At 47.7% G+C, this 17,070-nt stretch overlaps 1 protein-coding gene across 1 annotated transcript; it reads left to right on the top strand.

The window, feature by feature from the left end:
- Nucleotides 1-13,923: 13,923 nt before the first annotated feature.
- AICDA (activation induced cytidine deaminase) lies at nucleotides 13,924-16,134 on the top strand (the record flags this gene model as incomplete). Its single annotated transcript, XM_082308827.1, has 5 exons — nucleotides 13,924-13,962; nucleotides 14,533-14,703; nucleotides 15,201-15,471; nucleotides 15,660-15,775; nucleotides 16,081-16,134. The coding sequence occupies 5 exons, from the start codon at nucleotides 13,924-13,926 to the stop codon at nucleotides 16,132-16,134; spliced, it is 651 nt and encodes a 216-aa protein (XP_082164953.1).
- Nucleotides 16,135-17,070: the final 936 nt, after the last annotated feature.

Here is a 17,070-nt window from a genome sequence, read left to right as displayed (position 1 = left end):
AAATCTGTCATTTGGACCTCTTTACTCCCTGCTAGCCCAGTCCTCAGCTGCCACCCTTCCTTCGCTCATGCATTACAGGTCTTCGTGGGAGGTCGTTATTTTTTCTAGAGATACAGAAAATTAGCGTCAGCATTTTTTTTTCCATGGATAGCTGTGCTAGATTCTCCTGACAATTGTTAGCTGCTGAGCACAGGGGTAACTCCTCCCAGCCCATGAGATTTGTGGTGAGAACACATCTTTTCACTGTGCACGTCATGACTTGCTGGTGGAGAATTACCATCTCCAAGTAAAATGGTAAGATGGCTGAAATAAGAGAAGATCAATCATCTCATAAGCAAAGAAGAATTTGTTCGCCAGAGTCATTTAACTCAGTAATGGGAGTAACTGAAAGACTACATTAAAAATTATACATCTAGGTCAAAAGGATTAGGAAAATTTCTCTTTCATTGGATTTCTGACTTTTGCATAGATTCATCAGGCACTGACTGTACATCATATTTTAATGGAAAAGATGGAGCACTCAGAGCATGGAGGACTCTAGGCAGTGTCTTCATGTGCAAGCAGTCAAGTCTGCATTTAGATGGTATTTCTAGAACAAAAGTGGCTGTGGCCCAAATTACCCATTAAACTGCTTCTGACAGTGTCCAATAGTTCTTCAGGACTAAACCACACAATGCAGGTTATTGCACAACACTACCCCCTAGAATCAATGCTCCTTCCTGGCTAATGCTGCGGTATCCCTATTTTGGACTGTTATAATGAAAGCAGCCTCAGCCCGAGTGGCTGTAGATGTTGCTCTCATCTACACAGGCCTGACCCTGCTCTGACTCATGAGCTCTTGGCCTTTGCAGTGCCCCTATATCAGCATGTTCCACTTTCTCTGTGGGCAGAGTACAACATATGCCATCGACGTTTTGTAATTCAGTCTATTCTTCCCTTTCCTTACAGTACTAGAGTCCACAGACAGGCTTCCCCGTCTTCATTAGCACTTATTCCATACACAGATTTATCTCCCCTGCCATTCCAACCTGAATTGTCATGGTGCTGCGTTGGAGGTCTCTGGATGTTGCCTTCTCTTGTAAGCTGGGGAAATGGTTTTAAATATAGCTCCAGCTAGGTCTGTTTCTCATGAAGTTGGACTAGCCACAAAGAAAGCTGCCAGAGTCCCATTTTAGAAGCATGATCTAGAGTTTGTGGCTGATTTTCATAAAGTATTCTGACTCGGAGCAGGAGTTAGATGGCCTGCAGTCACTTCCCACACAATGCTTGTTCTTGCTCATTTTGCTGTCACGGCTCCTGAGTACTGATCAGTGTTGCCAGTTTGAAGGCTGCTGTTTCAAGGCCAGTGCTCTGATGCCTGGTCCCCAGTTTGAAGTGGTACCTCACTTTGCTGGGCATATGGAGCTGGAGCTCCCTGCAAGGGAAGCTGGCCACACCAAGGGCTTTCTGCTGCACCTGGAAAGCCAGAGTTGTTCCACCTTCCCATGTCTCCTTCTCCTCTTTGTTCTCTGCCTCTATTATTTTCCTCATCTCTTCTCTTTCTTCTCTGTTCATATGTTCATCTCGGAGCAAGAAACACAGTGAGGAGGACAGTGGGGCTGAAGTGGGGCAGCAGGAAGGGTGCTCGATGACGTGACACATTGCATTGCCAAGTGGGGCTGGGGGCAGTGCTTGGCCCATGCCAGCTCTCCTTTTCTCTTGCCCTCCAGTTCTGACATGCGGTGGCTCCCTCAGCTGCCAAGCTCAGGATTCTCTGAAGGGAAGGACATGCCAGTCGGGGAAGGGAGGGGAGAACTGCACCTCAGGTCAACTCGTGCACTGTGGGAACAGCAACCGCGTGTATCGAGGTGGTGGCCCCTGGTTGCAGAAACAAGGCGAGGAGGAAGGGGAGTGCTGCGGGAAAGCACGGGGAGGCTGTTGGAAGCAGCTGCCATGTCACCTGGAATCTCCATGTTGCCTGGATCTTGTCCACAAGAACCCGCAGCATGAGCAAAACTTGTTGTCATCAGGCCTCTCAGCTTGGAGGGATCCCTCAACAGCGTACTGCTGCCTGGGGTGTGGGCTTGTCCTTCACAGAGGGCAGCGGTGCTTTGCAACCCATCCAAAAAGAGCACCTCTATTACATAAAGAATAGCTGGGTTGAAACCAAAAGGGATTTTAGTTTAAAATAGAAAAAGGTGGGTTTTTTTCAGAAAGAATATTTCAAAGGTGCTTGATCCCATAACATTTACTCCTGGCACCACATGGTCTGACATTGTTTTGACAGTGTACACTTGTCCAGTTGTGAACAGCTCCTTGACTCGGGCACAGGAAATCTGAATTCCATTTCTGGATCTCCTTTTCACCTCCTCATCTCTGATCTTCAGCATATTGCTTTGTTTCTCTCTGTTCCCTGCCATCCTTAGCCCTTGTAATGTAGCAAGCTGGAATAAACTCCCACAAAACAGAGAGCTGGATTTTAGTCCATTAAAAAAAAAAACCTATAAAAAAAGGTGTGTGAAACATCCTGAATGAATTTGATTGTCTATTTTTGCTATTAATGTAAATTATTTTTTCAAATAAAAATGTTTTCAGTAATATTAGTTATATCAGTTAAAATGCAAGCTGCATGTACTTGCTGCTACTACGTCGAAGTATATAAAAAAAATGAATTGGTGAAAGTCATCAGCAGAGCAAAGCTTCATTTAATGAATAAACTCTCAGAATGCTGTTTTGGGCATTTTACTAAAATTGCAATTTCCATACAAATACAGCTTGTCACAAATTAGACATGAACAAAAAGATGTAATGAATAAATATAAGTAATTCAATGTGTCTAAATAATAAGTAATGTGACAACTCACCTGCTTAAATATAAGAATAAATGTACATGAAGCTGTGCATTTTTTTGAATAAATGTCCTTATTGAGATAGTATACCTTGCCAGTTAAGATCATAGGTAAAATTAGGTTGAAAGTTAGCAAGCAGACCTAACTTCTAATCAGATTGCTTGGAGCCTTGTCCAGCTGAATTTTTAAAAAGTTGGCAAGGATGGAGAATCCACAACCTGTTCCAGTGCTGCACCACACTTCAGGTGGAGAATATTTTCCTGATGTCAGATCAGAAATTCCTTTGTTGCAGCTTTCATCTATTGTCTCTATTCTTTTTGCTGTGCACCTCTGAGCAGGCTCTGTCTCCATCTCCCCTACAATACTGCTGCAGACAACTAAAGAAAATAGCAAGAAGAAACATTTAATTCATACAAAACCTGAGTTTTATTGCAAAACAAGGAATTTTAATTATTACAATTCATTCTCTTCCTTTGGGGAAACTGTGTTAAAAATGCAAAACATGATGAAAATCAATGGTTCAATAAAAAGATTTACACCCTGTGTCCTTGAAGCAAGACACTTTTTCTGTGCTCATACAGCATCTACTTCTTGTGCACTATCTTCTCAGCCAGAGGCCACTTTCGATTTCTCTGCCTTGGGTTTGGTAGCCTTGGGTTTCACTGTTTTGCCCTTAGCTGAATCTTTGCCTTTTTTGGTCTGTCAGCTTTCATATTGTCTAAGCTCTTGATTGCTTTCTAGGCCATGGTAGCTGCCAGTTTCTTGGCTTTCCTTGGGATTTCCTTCACAGCCACAGCTAATCTGGGCTTCTTGGCCATGCCAGTCAAGGGTCAGGTGGTTCTTGTCCCTTACTGCCACCTTGGCACCTTCCTCTTGGCTTGTTGTTGAGTTTAAAGGAGCTAGAAGTACCAAGTCCTCTTTTTCTGCCCTTGTCCAGGCTCCTGAGCCCCAGCCTGGAGCAGCTGTTGTCCTTCTGTACTGTGTAGACTTCAGTTCCCTTCCAGAGTGGTGAGAGAAAGTTCTTCTGTGCTTCTTGGAGACTGTCATCGCCCTCATAATCAGCCCCCTGGAGACTGGGGGTTTGCAGGATTTGGATCCTCCTGCCACCTTCTCTGGCTTCTTAGCCAATGCTTTAGAGGCTGGAGCAGCAGTGCGGCACGTGCAGCAGCAGCAGTTGCTTCAAACATGATAGCCAGCAGAGCCTACCAACGTGACATCTTGACCAAGGTTTTCGTTTCGCACTGATGCACATGTCAGCATGCCACCTCTCGTATTGGGTGCCTTGTACCTACAAAGACTTTCCATCCATTTCCCTGTGTTTCCATGCCTTTCCAGGCATTCCTCTGGGGCTTACTGCTCTGACTGTTCCTGTGTAGCACCAAAGTCAGATGGTATTGGAAAACACACCCACTAGAAAATGTTTACACCTCACTATGTCTCTCGTCTGGTACCCCAGTAGCACAGATCGGCTGGAGCAAGCTGTGTTGGCCATTATTATGGATTAATAAATAAAACCTGTTTTCTTCCAAGCCTAGACTTAGCCTTCAGCCTGGTCCTTGCTGTGGAGGAAGGATTCAAAAGAGTTTCTTTTCTGCCTGGTGCGATGTGAATGTAGTCCTTCCTGAGACTCTCCACACTGTGATCACAAGTAATGTTCTCATCAGCTCTGCTTGCACCATCATTACACCATTTCTCTTGGCTCCATTGTCCACTAGCTGGTAGTTTCCCTTTGGTTTAGTTTAGGAAAGGCATCTGAACTCTTCATAGTCTCTGCAAGCCCGTTTGCCATTTCTGTTCCCTGAGAGTCCCCAGGGGCACTACTCCAGCGCAGATTTTTGCCTCTCCAACCTGTGAGCTTTTTTGGTCTTGTCACCAGTTTTCCAAATTGGGATGGCACCAAGCTAGCCACCTTAAAATAAACGTGCCTGTGCCCTACCCTACCTGTACCTGCACAGAAATGACAGAAGTGGTGAGTGGACATGGTGTCCCCTTGTTGAGTACAGACTGGGCAAAGGGAAATTAACTGGTTGTGTATGTGAATGCAAGAGCTGTATATTTTAGTGAGATATAGTTGTTTTGGGGCCACATCTGAGCGGGAAGAAGCAATGTTACAAGCAGTGTCTAAAACCAATGGGCACCAGTGAATTAAAATTTCTGATAACAATAATTCATAATCAGTAGTTTCCCAGGGTCTTTGTTTCCCCTTCAGATTCTTCCTCTTCTTTCTCTCCTCTGCTTTCTAGGAGCTTCTACCAGCCTTTTCATCCAAGCAGAACCCATGCTTTTGGCTGAAACATGAAAGGGTATTTTTAAACTCTATGAAAATAGCTGGGAAGTTCTCAGACTCTTGGATGTCCTCCCCTGCCTGGGCAGCTAGCTGAAGTGTGTCACAACTCTGACCTCACTGCTTACAGCAGAAACTTGGGAGCCTCCCATGTGGTCATGGCTAAAGAAATAGCTGATGCTAACAGGCAGCACAGCCAGGCATGGCAATGCACTAGCTAGGAAGGAAGACAGCAGAGATATCACAGCAAAGGAGGAGATCCTCATCATGCAATGAGAATCACTTTTCATCCCTTCTCCCACTTTTCATTGATCTCAGGATGGGTCTCCTGTTCCACCCCATTGCCAAGAGCATTGGGCCCCCTGGAAGATGATCAGGGTGTTGTAGGCAGACCCTAATTCTACTGTCTGATACTTTGGCATTAGAGGCTAGTGGTGGCATCCCACAAACCTTCTGGATGTCGCCAGTGACAGGAGCATAAGAGCAGCCCTGAACTCTGGGGGGAGGAAGACAAGAAGTAGCAAGGCTATCTTGAATCTTCTGAAAATGCTTGCTATGTTGATAAGAAAACTTTGTAAGATGCAAGAACACTGCTCATGAGGACCTCCAGACAAGGAAAGCTTGTACAACTGCAGGGAGCTCAACACATGACTGCAAGCCAAGGAACATGCAACATACTGCTCTTTAGTGAGTTCCCAAGCACTTCTGACCCAGCCTCTCCAGCAAAGGACTTCTCCAAAGGCAAGAGGGAAATTAAAATCAGGATTTACCACCCGGGCCCCAGGTGCAAGCTCTTTTTGCACTGAGTAGCATGAGCTGCAGAAACTGCACAAACAGGAGCTAAGAACAGGCAACTTTGGTCTGTGAAACCATAACCACAGCTAGAAGGTGAGTCTCATTGTGAAAAACTGTGGTGCAAAACTGAGTTTCTCCCCGTGACTAGCAGATGATTGCAGAGATACGGAGCCAATGACTTCCATTAAGGAGGGGGAAGATGTGATTGGGAGGAGGGTCTGGGGTGCCCAGACCAGGGGGCTGAGCTGTAGGAGAATGGAATAACACTGGAACGCAGCCTGCAGCTCCCTGTGCAAAAAGGATGTCCTCCGGGTCTGTGCAGCACAGAGTCAGAAGCCAAGTCAGATGGGCAGGCTGCGCTGGAGGCTGGAGCTGCATGCACTGCTATGGGAAGCAGCAAGGTGCAAGCAGCTCTGGTGGGTACTTCCCCACCCCCAGCTCTCAGCATGGGGAAGGCGCATTCTGCTTTGATTGCAGACTCTGTGTTTTTCTTAGTGTGAATGAGATAAGCTGCCAACCATGTCACACCCTCAAGCTAGAGAAGACGCTTGAGGACATTCAGTGCAAGTACTTGGACTTTGGTCACATTTCTTACCTGCATTCATGGTGGGGAAGCCATTCACTAGGTCTCAAACTCCTCAACCCAACCCAGCCCCTTTCCTTCCTTCCTGCTGGTGATCCCAGCAGGTGTCAGTCACTGGTAGCAAGGGACGGAACCGCTGCTGCCTAGAGACGTGGTGGGGGGAATTAATACAGGTGGGGAGAGGAAACACTGTTGGGTTGCAGAGGCAGGATTAAGGGTCATTAGTTCCTATAAGGAGCCCCAGGCTGGGCTAGCAGAGAGCTGCAGGGCAGGAATGAGAGGCACTCACAGGACTGTGGTTGAAAAATGCATACTCAATTCAATAGTTTCGCCCTAATTTGCCTCATCCCCCAGCACCAAAACAAGCTCAACAGCAGAACAAAAATAAACCACGAGTCAAGTCTCCAGGTAAAGGTTTTGCAGTGCAAGCCTGGAAAGCCAAATTGCTAGTAAAACGCGTAACGTATAATCTTAGTGCACACCCAGCAACCAGATGCCCTCAATTCTTCATCAGTGGCAGCATCACCTACAATCCTGCAGCATGCAGCAGTGCACAGCACGGGGGCCCAGGTTTCACAAACCCACCCTCCCAGTGGCACTCGCACACATCCTGGACTCTCGCCTTCTCTCCTTCCCACTTCCCTCTCACGACCTGGGGTCCCTGCTTTCATCTGGCATAGGTGCAGCCTCAGTGACACTCACCCCACAGTGCTTTAGAGCACCCCCCCACACACCCACCCTCCCACCCCCGGCAGACCTCATACGGGTCCTCACAGCTTTCATGTATCTCTGTGGTGCTGCACATTCCACACCACGAAAGGCAGTGCTTTGTCATGCAACTGCTGAAACCTTCTCCCCAGGCATGGCATCCGCAGCTGCGTCACAAGATGAGTTGGCAGCTCTAGGGACAAGGCCGTTTGCCCCATGTCCTAGACAGCAAACTGCCTCTATATTTAGTGCAGATTTTTTTTACACCCAGGACTGGAGTAATGGGAGTGGTCTGCCTGGCAGAGGTGCCTGAGCAAGTGCGTTACCTATGCGTTCAAGATAGGGTGATGAACCTTTGTGGAATGAACACAGAATATAATGTAATGTGCGTATAATAAATAAGCACTTTAATATATGCTTATGCTTAATATCTGCTTATATTAAATAAGCACATTGCATTATATGTGCTTATAATAAATAAGCACATCGGCTTATTTATTTGCCTGTGTCTAACTGCAAGGAGCTCCACTGTTCCCCTGCTCAAGGTCTCTGTGCAAGTCAGTGTCTGTGGTGCATCAGCACTTGTTGAGCAGAGAAAGTTTTTCTGCTTGAGGTTTTCGCTTGAGGCGAGGGGAAGCAGGTGTCTGCATTTCTTGTGTTCAGCCTAAGAACCAACCAACTGGTGATGTCGGCGCTTGTTTCAAAATGCGATTTCTGAGCAAAGGGTGAATGGAAAAAATAAATATGTATTTATATCGGTACACACCAACACACGACTTCCTGTTGACTAAACAAGCAACCTCTCCTCTGCTTTGGGGCTAGGTAATTACTTTTAATTATTCACCGCATTTTTGCTCTCTGATTTCTTAGTAGTTTGCTTTCTGAATCTTTAGTAACAGTAATGGTGATATTCCTCCCCCCTCCTTACACCTGACCACTGCTCTTCAGCCTGCTGTTATTTCTCTGTTGTTCTCACTTCAAGACAGGGAATAGAGCCCCGCACACAAGAAACCTGAAGGGATGCTAGGACACCCTTCTGTGATCCTGGTAAGCTGGAGCAGTGTCTCTTGCTAGATAACACTCCAAACATACCAGCAGAGGGACCCTTTCTAGCCTTCCCCACCAGCCTTTAGCTGACCCGCGCTTTGATCAGAAACAGAGATGGAGTCATCTTCAGTAGAATTGTTTTTCTCTCCCAGCCCCAGTCCTCTCTCCAAATAAGTTTACATTGAGCAGAAAGGAAGGAAAACCGGAGTGGTCAGCATCTCTCCTTGTGTATTGGCTCCCAGCCAAAAGGGTCCTGCCATATGCTAAAGATCTGGCAATTGACAGCCAGGAAGGAAGCTGGACTAGCAGCTAGATCAGGGATCAGCAACCTTTCCGTGGTTTTCCAAACTACTTTTTTTTTTTAACCAGAGCAGAGATAACATCTGCTAATGAGCAAGATCTTGGCAGGAGACTGCAGCTCCTGCTTTAGGCAGAACTGCATAGGAGCTGAGGGTCCCTCTCGAAATGCCGCCCTAGAGTTGCTATGAGACACTAAAAACTCATCCACACCAACGTGTTTCTGCTTTGGGGATTAAAGCTAGAGGCAGAGAATTGTTGCCACTGACTTTGTGCACTCGCACCTCCAGTGTGAGGGAAGTTACCAGTCCAAACGAAGGGCATTAGGAAGCTTACATCAGTATTTAGACTTGAGAGCCCTGCCAAAGAGTGACATAAATATAGTTCATCTGTTCATTCGTTCGTTCTTTCTTTTTTACCTCTGTGGAGAACAAAGAGGCTCTCAACATTTAAGGCAAAGAGCTGATGTTTTAAACATGGAAGAATGAATTCTACTTACAGGCAGGACAAGAGAAAGGATTTAGTTAAACGTTTTATGAGACTTGACATGCTACATCTTTGAGAAGATCATTATGCACAAATTTAATTTATGGGGAAGACCAGGCAGTCCATGAAGATATTTCTTGTCTCCTTTCAGAGCAGAAGATGTTATGTAAAATTTTCTGCAAGCTTTTGGCTATGGAAATTAGAAGCCAGAACAAGAATAAAGCTGAAGCTACCTTAATTTATCTGATAAAACACAAACAAACAGTTGTGTTCTCTAAGAAACAGATTTCCCAGGGTGTGTTGCTTTTTTTTTTTTCTTTTCTTAATGTCCTGTGTGACAAACATCCTCCTCACATTATTAAAAGAAAAAAAATAGTATGAAAGGGGGACAAAATGACTCTTGGTCTGACCTAGGAGATTTGTCACAAGGTGCTGCTAGGGCAAAGGCTGAAAGGGGACAGCTCTTTCATTAGCAGGAGCGTCCTCTTTGACTCTGTTAAGTAGGACAGGGATTCACAAGAATTGCAGGTTCTTCTAGCTTTGGTCAAACACTAGGAGCCAGATCCTCAAAGAGGATAACTGCCACAGCTCTTGAGACCAATGCAGCTGACAAAATGTGGATTCATTGAGCCCTACCCAGACACTTCCCCAGGGAGTAGGACAGCCCAGCCCTGTACCTTCCAGGAGTGCTTCTTTTCCTGAAGTATGCCATGCCAGCCGCTCTCAAAGACAAGTACGGCCAAAGGGCTGGGCTAGAGAGTCATCTGCTCTGTTCTGGCAACTCATCTCTCCTTTTCATGTTTTTGCATATACTGGTTTCACACAGTCCTAGCATGCTGAAAGCCAGTAAAATTAATAGGAAAGTAAATGAAGCAGAGAAAAAATGAAGAACTACCCTAGCGTGAGGTAAACAAAAGCCCTGTTTCTCAGCCATAGCACTAACTGTGCCCCGCTTGAGGCTGAAACAGAGCAGAATATCCCCCGGCTGCCTCCTCAGCACCCTGCCCGGCCGAAGCTGCTGCCCCATCCCTTGGCTGTCCTTCAGCCCTGCAGAGGGGCTGGGTGCCCAGGCAGGTGCTGCAGGGCCATGGTGGAGCAGAACGCGGGTGGCACAGAGTGGTGTTGGCGGAGCAAAGCGTGTGCATCCTGAGCATGAGCCCGGGCGTGACGGCATACAACCACACGCCTGCTGGGCACAGCCGTCAGACGGAGGGTCCTGGCAGCCACCCTGCTGCTGGCAGATCGCAGCACCGGTGCCACCTGGAACAGCAGGATCAGGCCCTGAGTCATTCCCCACTGGTCCCTTGCATACGGCTTTGCAATGCAGGTTCACCACCGATCCTGGCGTGTTGACACAGCTCGGGCGCCCATGGCCATATTCAGGTGCCGAAGTGGGGCCAGGCGCTCCCTGTCAAACCCTGGGCTCTCCCCAGACCTGGGGCCTTCTCACTCTCCTCTTCGGCTTCAGTGTTGCCCCATGCTGCCAAGCAGCTGCTGCGCCTTTCAGGGGGACACGGAGGAGGGGGTGAAGCCTGCCAACAATTTGGCATTCCCTGAGCAACTTCCATCTGGGCAGCTGCGAGGCGCTGCACAGAGCTCCCTCCGCAGTGAGGCAGGGCAGGGTCACCATCTTCACTGCACAGCTGCATGACCTGAGGCCCGGAGGGATAGTGTGGTTTTGCCCACATTCACGTTAGTGGTACACAAGCTCCCAGGCCCCCCTCTAACCACTAGACAATGCTTCCTGCCTCGTTATGTTATTGATATTAATTCAGAATAATTCTGCAGGCAGGGAGGGCCCAATGGGGAGTGCAGCAGGGGGAGGTGACCAATGGGTGCCGAGCATCTTTCAGAACTGATGCCCCTTTGCATCTCAACCCTTTGCTCTTCAGCTCCTGCAGCTCCAGAGACCTTTCTAACTCCTCCCTCAACCACACCCCGATGACACCCAGCAGGAGGTAGATAGGGGTGAATGGGGAGGGGACACACGGGGCAGTCCACATTTCTGTGCATCAAGTCAGAGGGCTGCACAGACAGAGCCTGTGAGACAACCTCCCTGCAATCCCATCACCTGAGAGACCCTGGCAGTCATGGACAGGTAAAATGAGTGCCTCCAGTTTCTTGCTCATGTAAGAAGAGGGTATTTCTCTTTTAGAATTAACCTGCTCTCCATTTGGTGCTCACCATCCCTTTCCCTTTCACCATCTGACTCAGTGATCTAACTCACCACCCTGTCTTGCTCTTGCACCTTGCGTCTCTGTGTCTCTGTCATTCTTTCTCTTTGACTGTCTGCAACCCTGTACTCTTTTCCCTTTCTGTCATTTCTCTTTCTCATGGCTATGCTCTGTTCCTTTCTGTTCTTTTTCTTTTCTAGAAACAAAAAGAGATAACAGAAAGGTGAATATTCAGATGCTATCCGCCACTTCAGCACCTCAATGCCTGCCCACTCTTCTTTCCTTATCCACCTATTCTTCCTCTTGCACCAGATTTCTGTCTTCCTCTGTTTCTGCTGCTCACACCCTTGTGCTTGTAAGCACAGACTGTTCCAGCATTGGATTCCTCTACTTGCACTGCAATTACTCTGTGAGCTAATTATCACTAATCACTCTCCACAATTGCATATCATTCACACACTCAGGGACCTTAACTCTGATTTGGGGATTGGCTTCATGAATCTCTATTTGAGGAGAAGGTCTCTGTTCAGTCTGTTTCTTCAGTGCTGGGGTATAATCACAGCTCCTGCGTCCTTGCTGCTTTCCCTTGAGCTATGCTATAGCTATAGGAGTTGCACATGTATCCAGCAGTTTGTACCTAACTGCACATCTGCTCGGTTGCTCCCTGCAACATCTGTTCATTCATTATTCTTCTTCTTGTGCCAGCCACGTTCTGAAAGACTCCCTAGCAAAGAAACCCTGGGATGGCTAACTCCAGAGAGAAGGGAAAACAGGAACTGATGTTAAAGAACATTTCTAGGCTTCTATGATTCAAAATTGTCTTCACTTTGTTCTGACACTGAAAAATAACCCAAGTGATCATAATTTTATTTTTCTGGGGTTTGGGGTTATTTCTTGTTCTTCACCCTTATTTGCATCCACACGCTGCTCTGCAGGGGCAAAATCATTGAATAGAGAAAAATTGCAAGAAGTGAGAAAAGGGACAGTTAGAAGAAGAATCAGAAACATTTTGAAAGCAAATATTTTTGCCCAAAACTTCACAAGAAAGAGAAAAGGGAAAGCCTGTTTTCCCTAAAGTTTTTGATGTGCTGAAAAGCATTTTTCCATATGGGCTTTGATGAAACATCAACGTAATTTTCATTGTTTTTCACCCGGCTTATAAGGTTCTTCAACAAGTGATTGCATTTTTCACAATTCCTCTGCTCTGTTTTCTGCTGTTGTGGCACGCCCCAGGTAAGAGCTTTGCAAGCCTCTGGCCTATCAATCATACCCGCTCATTTCCCCTGCAATTGTCTGGGCTAGCCTCTCTGGACAACCTGAGGATCTGTCACACATTGAAGGGGTGCCCCCTCTCCAGCACCTCTGTTATGGGGGAGAGTCTTCCCCATATCCCTGCAATAACACACATCGAAGAGGGAGAAGCCTGAGGTGAACTACTGGTTGACAGTTTTGTGAGGAGACCAACATATGTGTGTATTAGGGAATATACACACGTGTTCGTAGGTGTTTGTACAAACACAGGAAAATAGGGTGAATCTAAGGTGGTAGAAGTGGGGCAGCTCTAACTGTGAGAAATAAATCAAAACTGATGATGAAGAACATACAGTGGGTATGGGAAAGATGCACCCAACATGAACTGCCAGAGAAAGGGGTGATGAAATGCAGTGGGATCAGTTTGTGCTCTACTCCTGAAACAACCTGCAAGCCCAGCAGAGCAGGACTGCAGCAGGGCTTACAGGACAGACCTCCAAGAACTGCCTGAGGCTGCTGTTGGGCTGAATAAAATGCTTAGTAGGGATGCTTTGCCCTCTGACTGCATACAGGACTCTGCAGAGCCTTGTCTTTGCTATGGACTTTCTCCTAGCAGGAGACATGCCACAACTCCCATGTGATCTACTTCTCTAGGAGCATGTCAGTATAAAGGCTGGCATAACTGAGTATGTGTGTGCTTGCTCTTTCTGTGTGAGCAGGACAGGTATTTTTGCACTGCAGGCTGAGGGTGACACAGCAGGAAAGAGGATGGGTGCGGGTGGCTTGCCTATCTGTGGGACAATCAGGGTAGCAAGGGTGCTTGAGGGAAGAACGTGCCTTTCTGGCGATGCGGTGTGAGGTGCAATAGGGAGTGCTACAGGAGAGCAAAGCACGTGCACTAGGCAGGTAACAAAAGGCAAGAGGATGTGCGTGACTGTATGAATGAGTACCTGCGGTGCAGTGGCCATGTGTGAGGGTGCACAATGGACTGAAGCTCCTGCAGGAGCAGAGAGGATGCCACTGTTAGCTGGAGATTAAGTGCTCTGCAGTGCTCAGGCTTTATGGTGACATTGGCAAACAGATGAAGGGTGTTTGTATAAGAAACTTTTCTTTGCTTAGACTCTCAGATTTAAATCGGATTTAAATTCCTCACAAACCCAAATTCCCCTTTCCTACACCTCACTGGACGCCCCCCGCCGAAAAGCCAGCTCAGTATCACTTAAACTGACCCCATCTCCTTGCTGAACATCAGCCTATCAGAGGGAAAAGATGACAAAGGACGTGATTATTTTTAACCCATTCACTTCTGTTTTGCATTGCTGTGGGGGAGGTGAGTATCTCACCTCAATGAACACAGCTGTTCTCAGCTGCCTATGTACCTCCACTTGGCAGTGAGGTTGCTAGATTCAGCTCATTACTACCTTACCCACCCTGTGCTCCTGCTGCCTCTCCCCAGCAGGATCCGTGGGCATGGGAGCCGGACCCCACCAATCTCGATGTTTGTCTAACGTGAGAATGGTACTTGTGTCTGGAGCAGTGTCAGCATGCCTACCCCATTATGTATTCTGGCAGCTAGTGTATGGCCCCTTATCCAAGCCCCTATTGCACGCTTTCAACCATACTCTTCTTTTGGGCAAAGCTGGGAAGAAACTGTCCAGTCTTCTCTAAAGAGGCTTTAATTTGATCCGTCCCTTGCCCCAGTGGCTTTTCAGAGTTTCATACAGCAAAAATTCTTGATGACTGAACTCCAGACCTTCTCATCTTCCCAGGTCTTCTCAGACACCTTCATCCTTCTCCTTCATTGGTGTCCATCTTTTGGATATTTGCAGATATTTTCACACTCTACCCAGCCATAGTTGCTATTTGACTCATCACTACTAATTCACTTACTATTTCCACTCACAAGGTCACCTGCTTCATCCCCAGAGTCACGTCTGCACCCTTTCCCTAACACATTGCAGGCAAATTACTGATGCTTTTCTCGTACTGAGAGGCCTGGACATGAGGAGGATATTTTTGGTGCTGAGGCCTCAACAAAGACATGGCCAACTGCTGGCTCCAGGGTGGGGCTAATGGAAGTTCTCTCTTGTCTTCTCCTGCAGCCTCCTGATGAAGAGGAAACTCTTCCTCTACAACTTCAAGAACCTGCGCTGGGCCAAGGGCCGGCGTGAAACCTACCTCTGCTATGTTGTAAAGCGCCGTGACAGTGCTACATCGTGCTCCCTGGACTTTGGATACCTGCGCAATAAGGTACGGAGAACACCTTGGCATCGTGTTCTTATATCCGTGCTGAGGTGCATGCAGCTCCAGTTCGCCTGGGGCAGGAGGGAAAGGAGGGCTGTGACAGCAACACAGGCCCTGGCACACGTGTTCATGAGCATGGACACTGCACTGGTACATACTATTTGGGGGATGCAGGCTGCAGGTGAACCTGTACTTTATGCTACCCACAAGTGTGTTACCAGCAAGACATCCATACTCCCTACTGCTTTACCAGTCTACCTATTTTTCTGCTTAGCTCCCACCCATTCCTTTTATATGTTCCTACACATCAGTGCTTTTCTAGCCACTCTTCCACTTATGTACCACTGCACCTTCTCCCTCTGTGCGCTGACCTTAGGACCGACCCCCCACCTTGTTGCTCCTCCCCTCACACCCCATCCAACTCACACCTCCCTCCTCACCCCTCTTACACCCTGCTCCCCCTGCCTCACCTCACGCCTTGCCCCTCTCCCTCTTTCACGAAGATGGGCTGTCACGTGGAGGTGCTTTTCCTGCGCTACATCTCAGCCTGGGACCTCGACCCAGGCCGCTGCTACCGTATCACCTGGTTCACCTCCTGGAGCCCCTGTTACGACTGCGCCCGACACGTGGCCGACTTTCTGCGCGCCTACCCCAACCTGACCCTCCGCATCTTCACGGCACGCCTCTACTTCTGCGAGGACCGCAAGGCAGAGCCTGAGGGGCTGAGGCGCCTGCACAGGGCAGGGGCCCAGATTGCCATCATGACCTTCAAAGGTGAGATGTGCAGGCGAGAAAGCAACGATGGAAAGCTATGGGGAGTTAAGGAGACACAGGAGGGTGGGAGAAGCTAGGACAAGGACCCAGAGAAGATGATGGCAGGATGTGATGTGATCCTAGGAGAGGTCAGTGTCCTCTCTGGGGCAGTCTTGAGCACTTTGTAACAACTCCCCTGTGCCACACAGATTACTTCTACTGCTGGAACACATTTGTGGAGAACAGGGAAAAGACATTCAAAGCCTGGGAAGGGCTGCATGAAAACTCCGTCCATCTGTCCAGAAAACTTCGACGGATCCTCCTGGTGAGGGCCAATTCTCCTTCTCCTTCCAGTGCCTCTTCCCCTCAGCTTCTTCCTCACTTCCTCACTACAGTTCTTCTCTGCTCTTGCTGCCCATCTCTGCCATCTGCCATTGCATTTAGTCCTGTGTCTTCAGCTTCCACACTCCTCATGCCTCTCTCCCCCAACTTCCTTCATATCTCCTCTCCTCATTCTCTTCCCCTTCTACCACTTCTCATCCCATCTCCTGCCATTCCTTCCTCCTTCCCCATCTTCATAGGCTCCTGCTCACTTGACAACTGACCTACCATTTGTATTTTGTCCTGCAGCCACTGTACGAAGTAGATGATTTACGAGATGCCTTTAAAACTCTGGGACTTTGAAGTGAAAGTCATCAGCAATCAGAAGACTTCACAAACACTTGCTCTTTGATTTCCAACTCTCTCTCTTACAACAGAACTTTCTCTTCTTCCCTCTTTACATCTCTCTTCCTTCCAGCCCTGTGTCTAGAGATAAGACTATCCTTACTTTTTCATTTCCAAGGAGAATTAGGCTGATCTTCTGAAGACACATTCCCCAGACTCACACCTCATCCATTGCTAGCTGGGAATAGCCAGGACTGCAGTGACATTGCCAGAGAGTGATTTGCCCTCCCTCGGTCTCTGCAGAGCTAATTCAGGTGGTCTACTAAATGGAGTTCTGGGTTTAGCCATGCCCAGGTGGGAGCAGACAGCCTGCAAAGCTGTTTGTGCAACTGTGTTCTCACTGGCACTGCACTGATCTGCACATTTCATGAGGGCTTTGGGGAACACATCTCTTGGCTCTCAGAGCTGCACTACACTGAGCTGCTCTGTGTCCTCCCCTGTGAAACGGTGTATTTGTCCTTCTGGATGTGGGTAGGAAGTTGAAAACCATCACTGTTTAAGTGGTATAGCCTATGTCCTAACAGCAAAATTAGCCAGTTATTGGAAAGCTCGACTGAGAGTATTGAAGTGAGTCCTGGACAGCCCAAGTAGCTTAGCTTGAAAACCTCACTTGAAGCCAGCAGGTCTTCCAAATGGACTGTGTGCAGGTCCAGGCCCGATAGTACCTCCTGCCCAGAAAGGAGGGAGCTTCAGTCACTGTAGGTCCACGTTTTGTCCTGTAGGAGAGGTTGAAACTAGACAATAAAAGCCTAAAATGAAAGCAGAAGACTTGCTGGCCAACATTTTCAAGTGCAAACTGCAATTCTGGGTGTCCAGCAAGACATTTCCCATGCAGAAATAGGAAGTCCACTCAACTCCTATTAACTATGTTGAGAGCCATGGCAGCTCAAGGTC

This window comes from Platalea leucorodia (genome assembly GCF_965183815.1).
Source record: "Platalea leucorodia genome assembly, chromosome: 4".
Classification (NCBI taxonomy): Eukaryota; Metazoa; Chordata; class Aves; order Pelecaniformes; family Threskiornithidae; genus Platalea; species Platalea leucorodia.
Note: the sequence above shows the minus strand (reverse complement) of the source record. Positions and strands in the feature narration are given on the sequence as shown.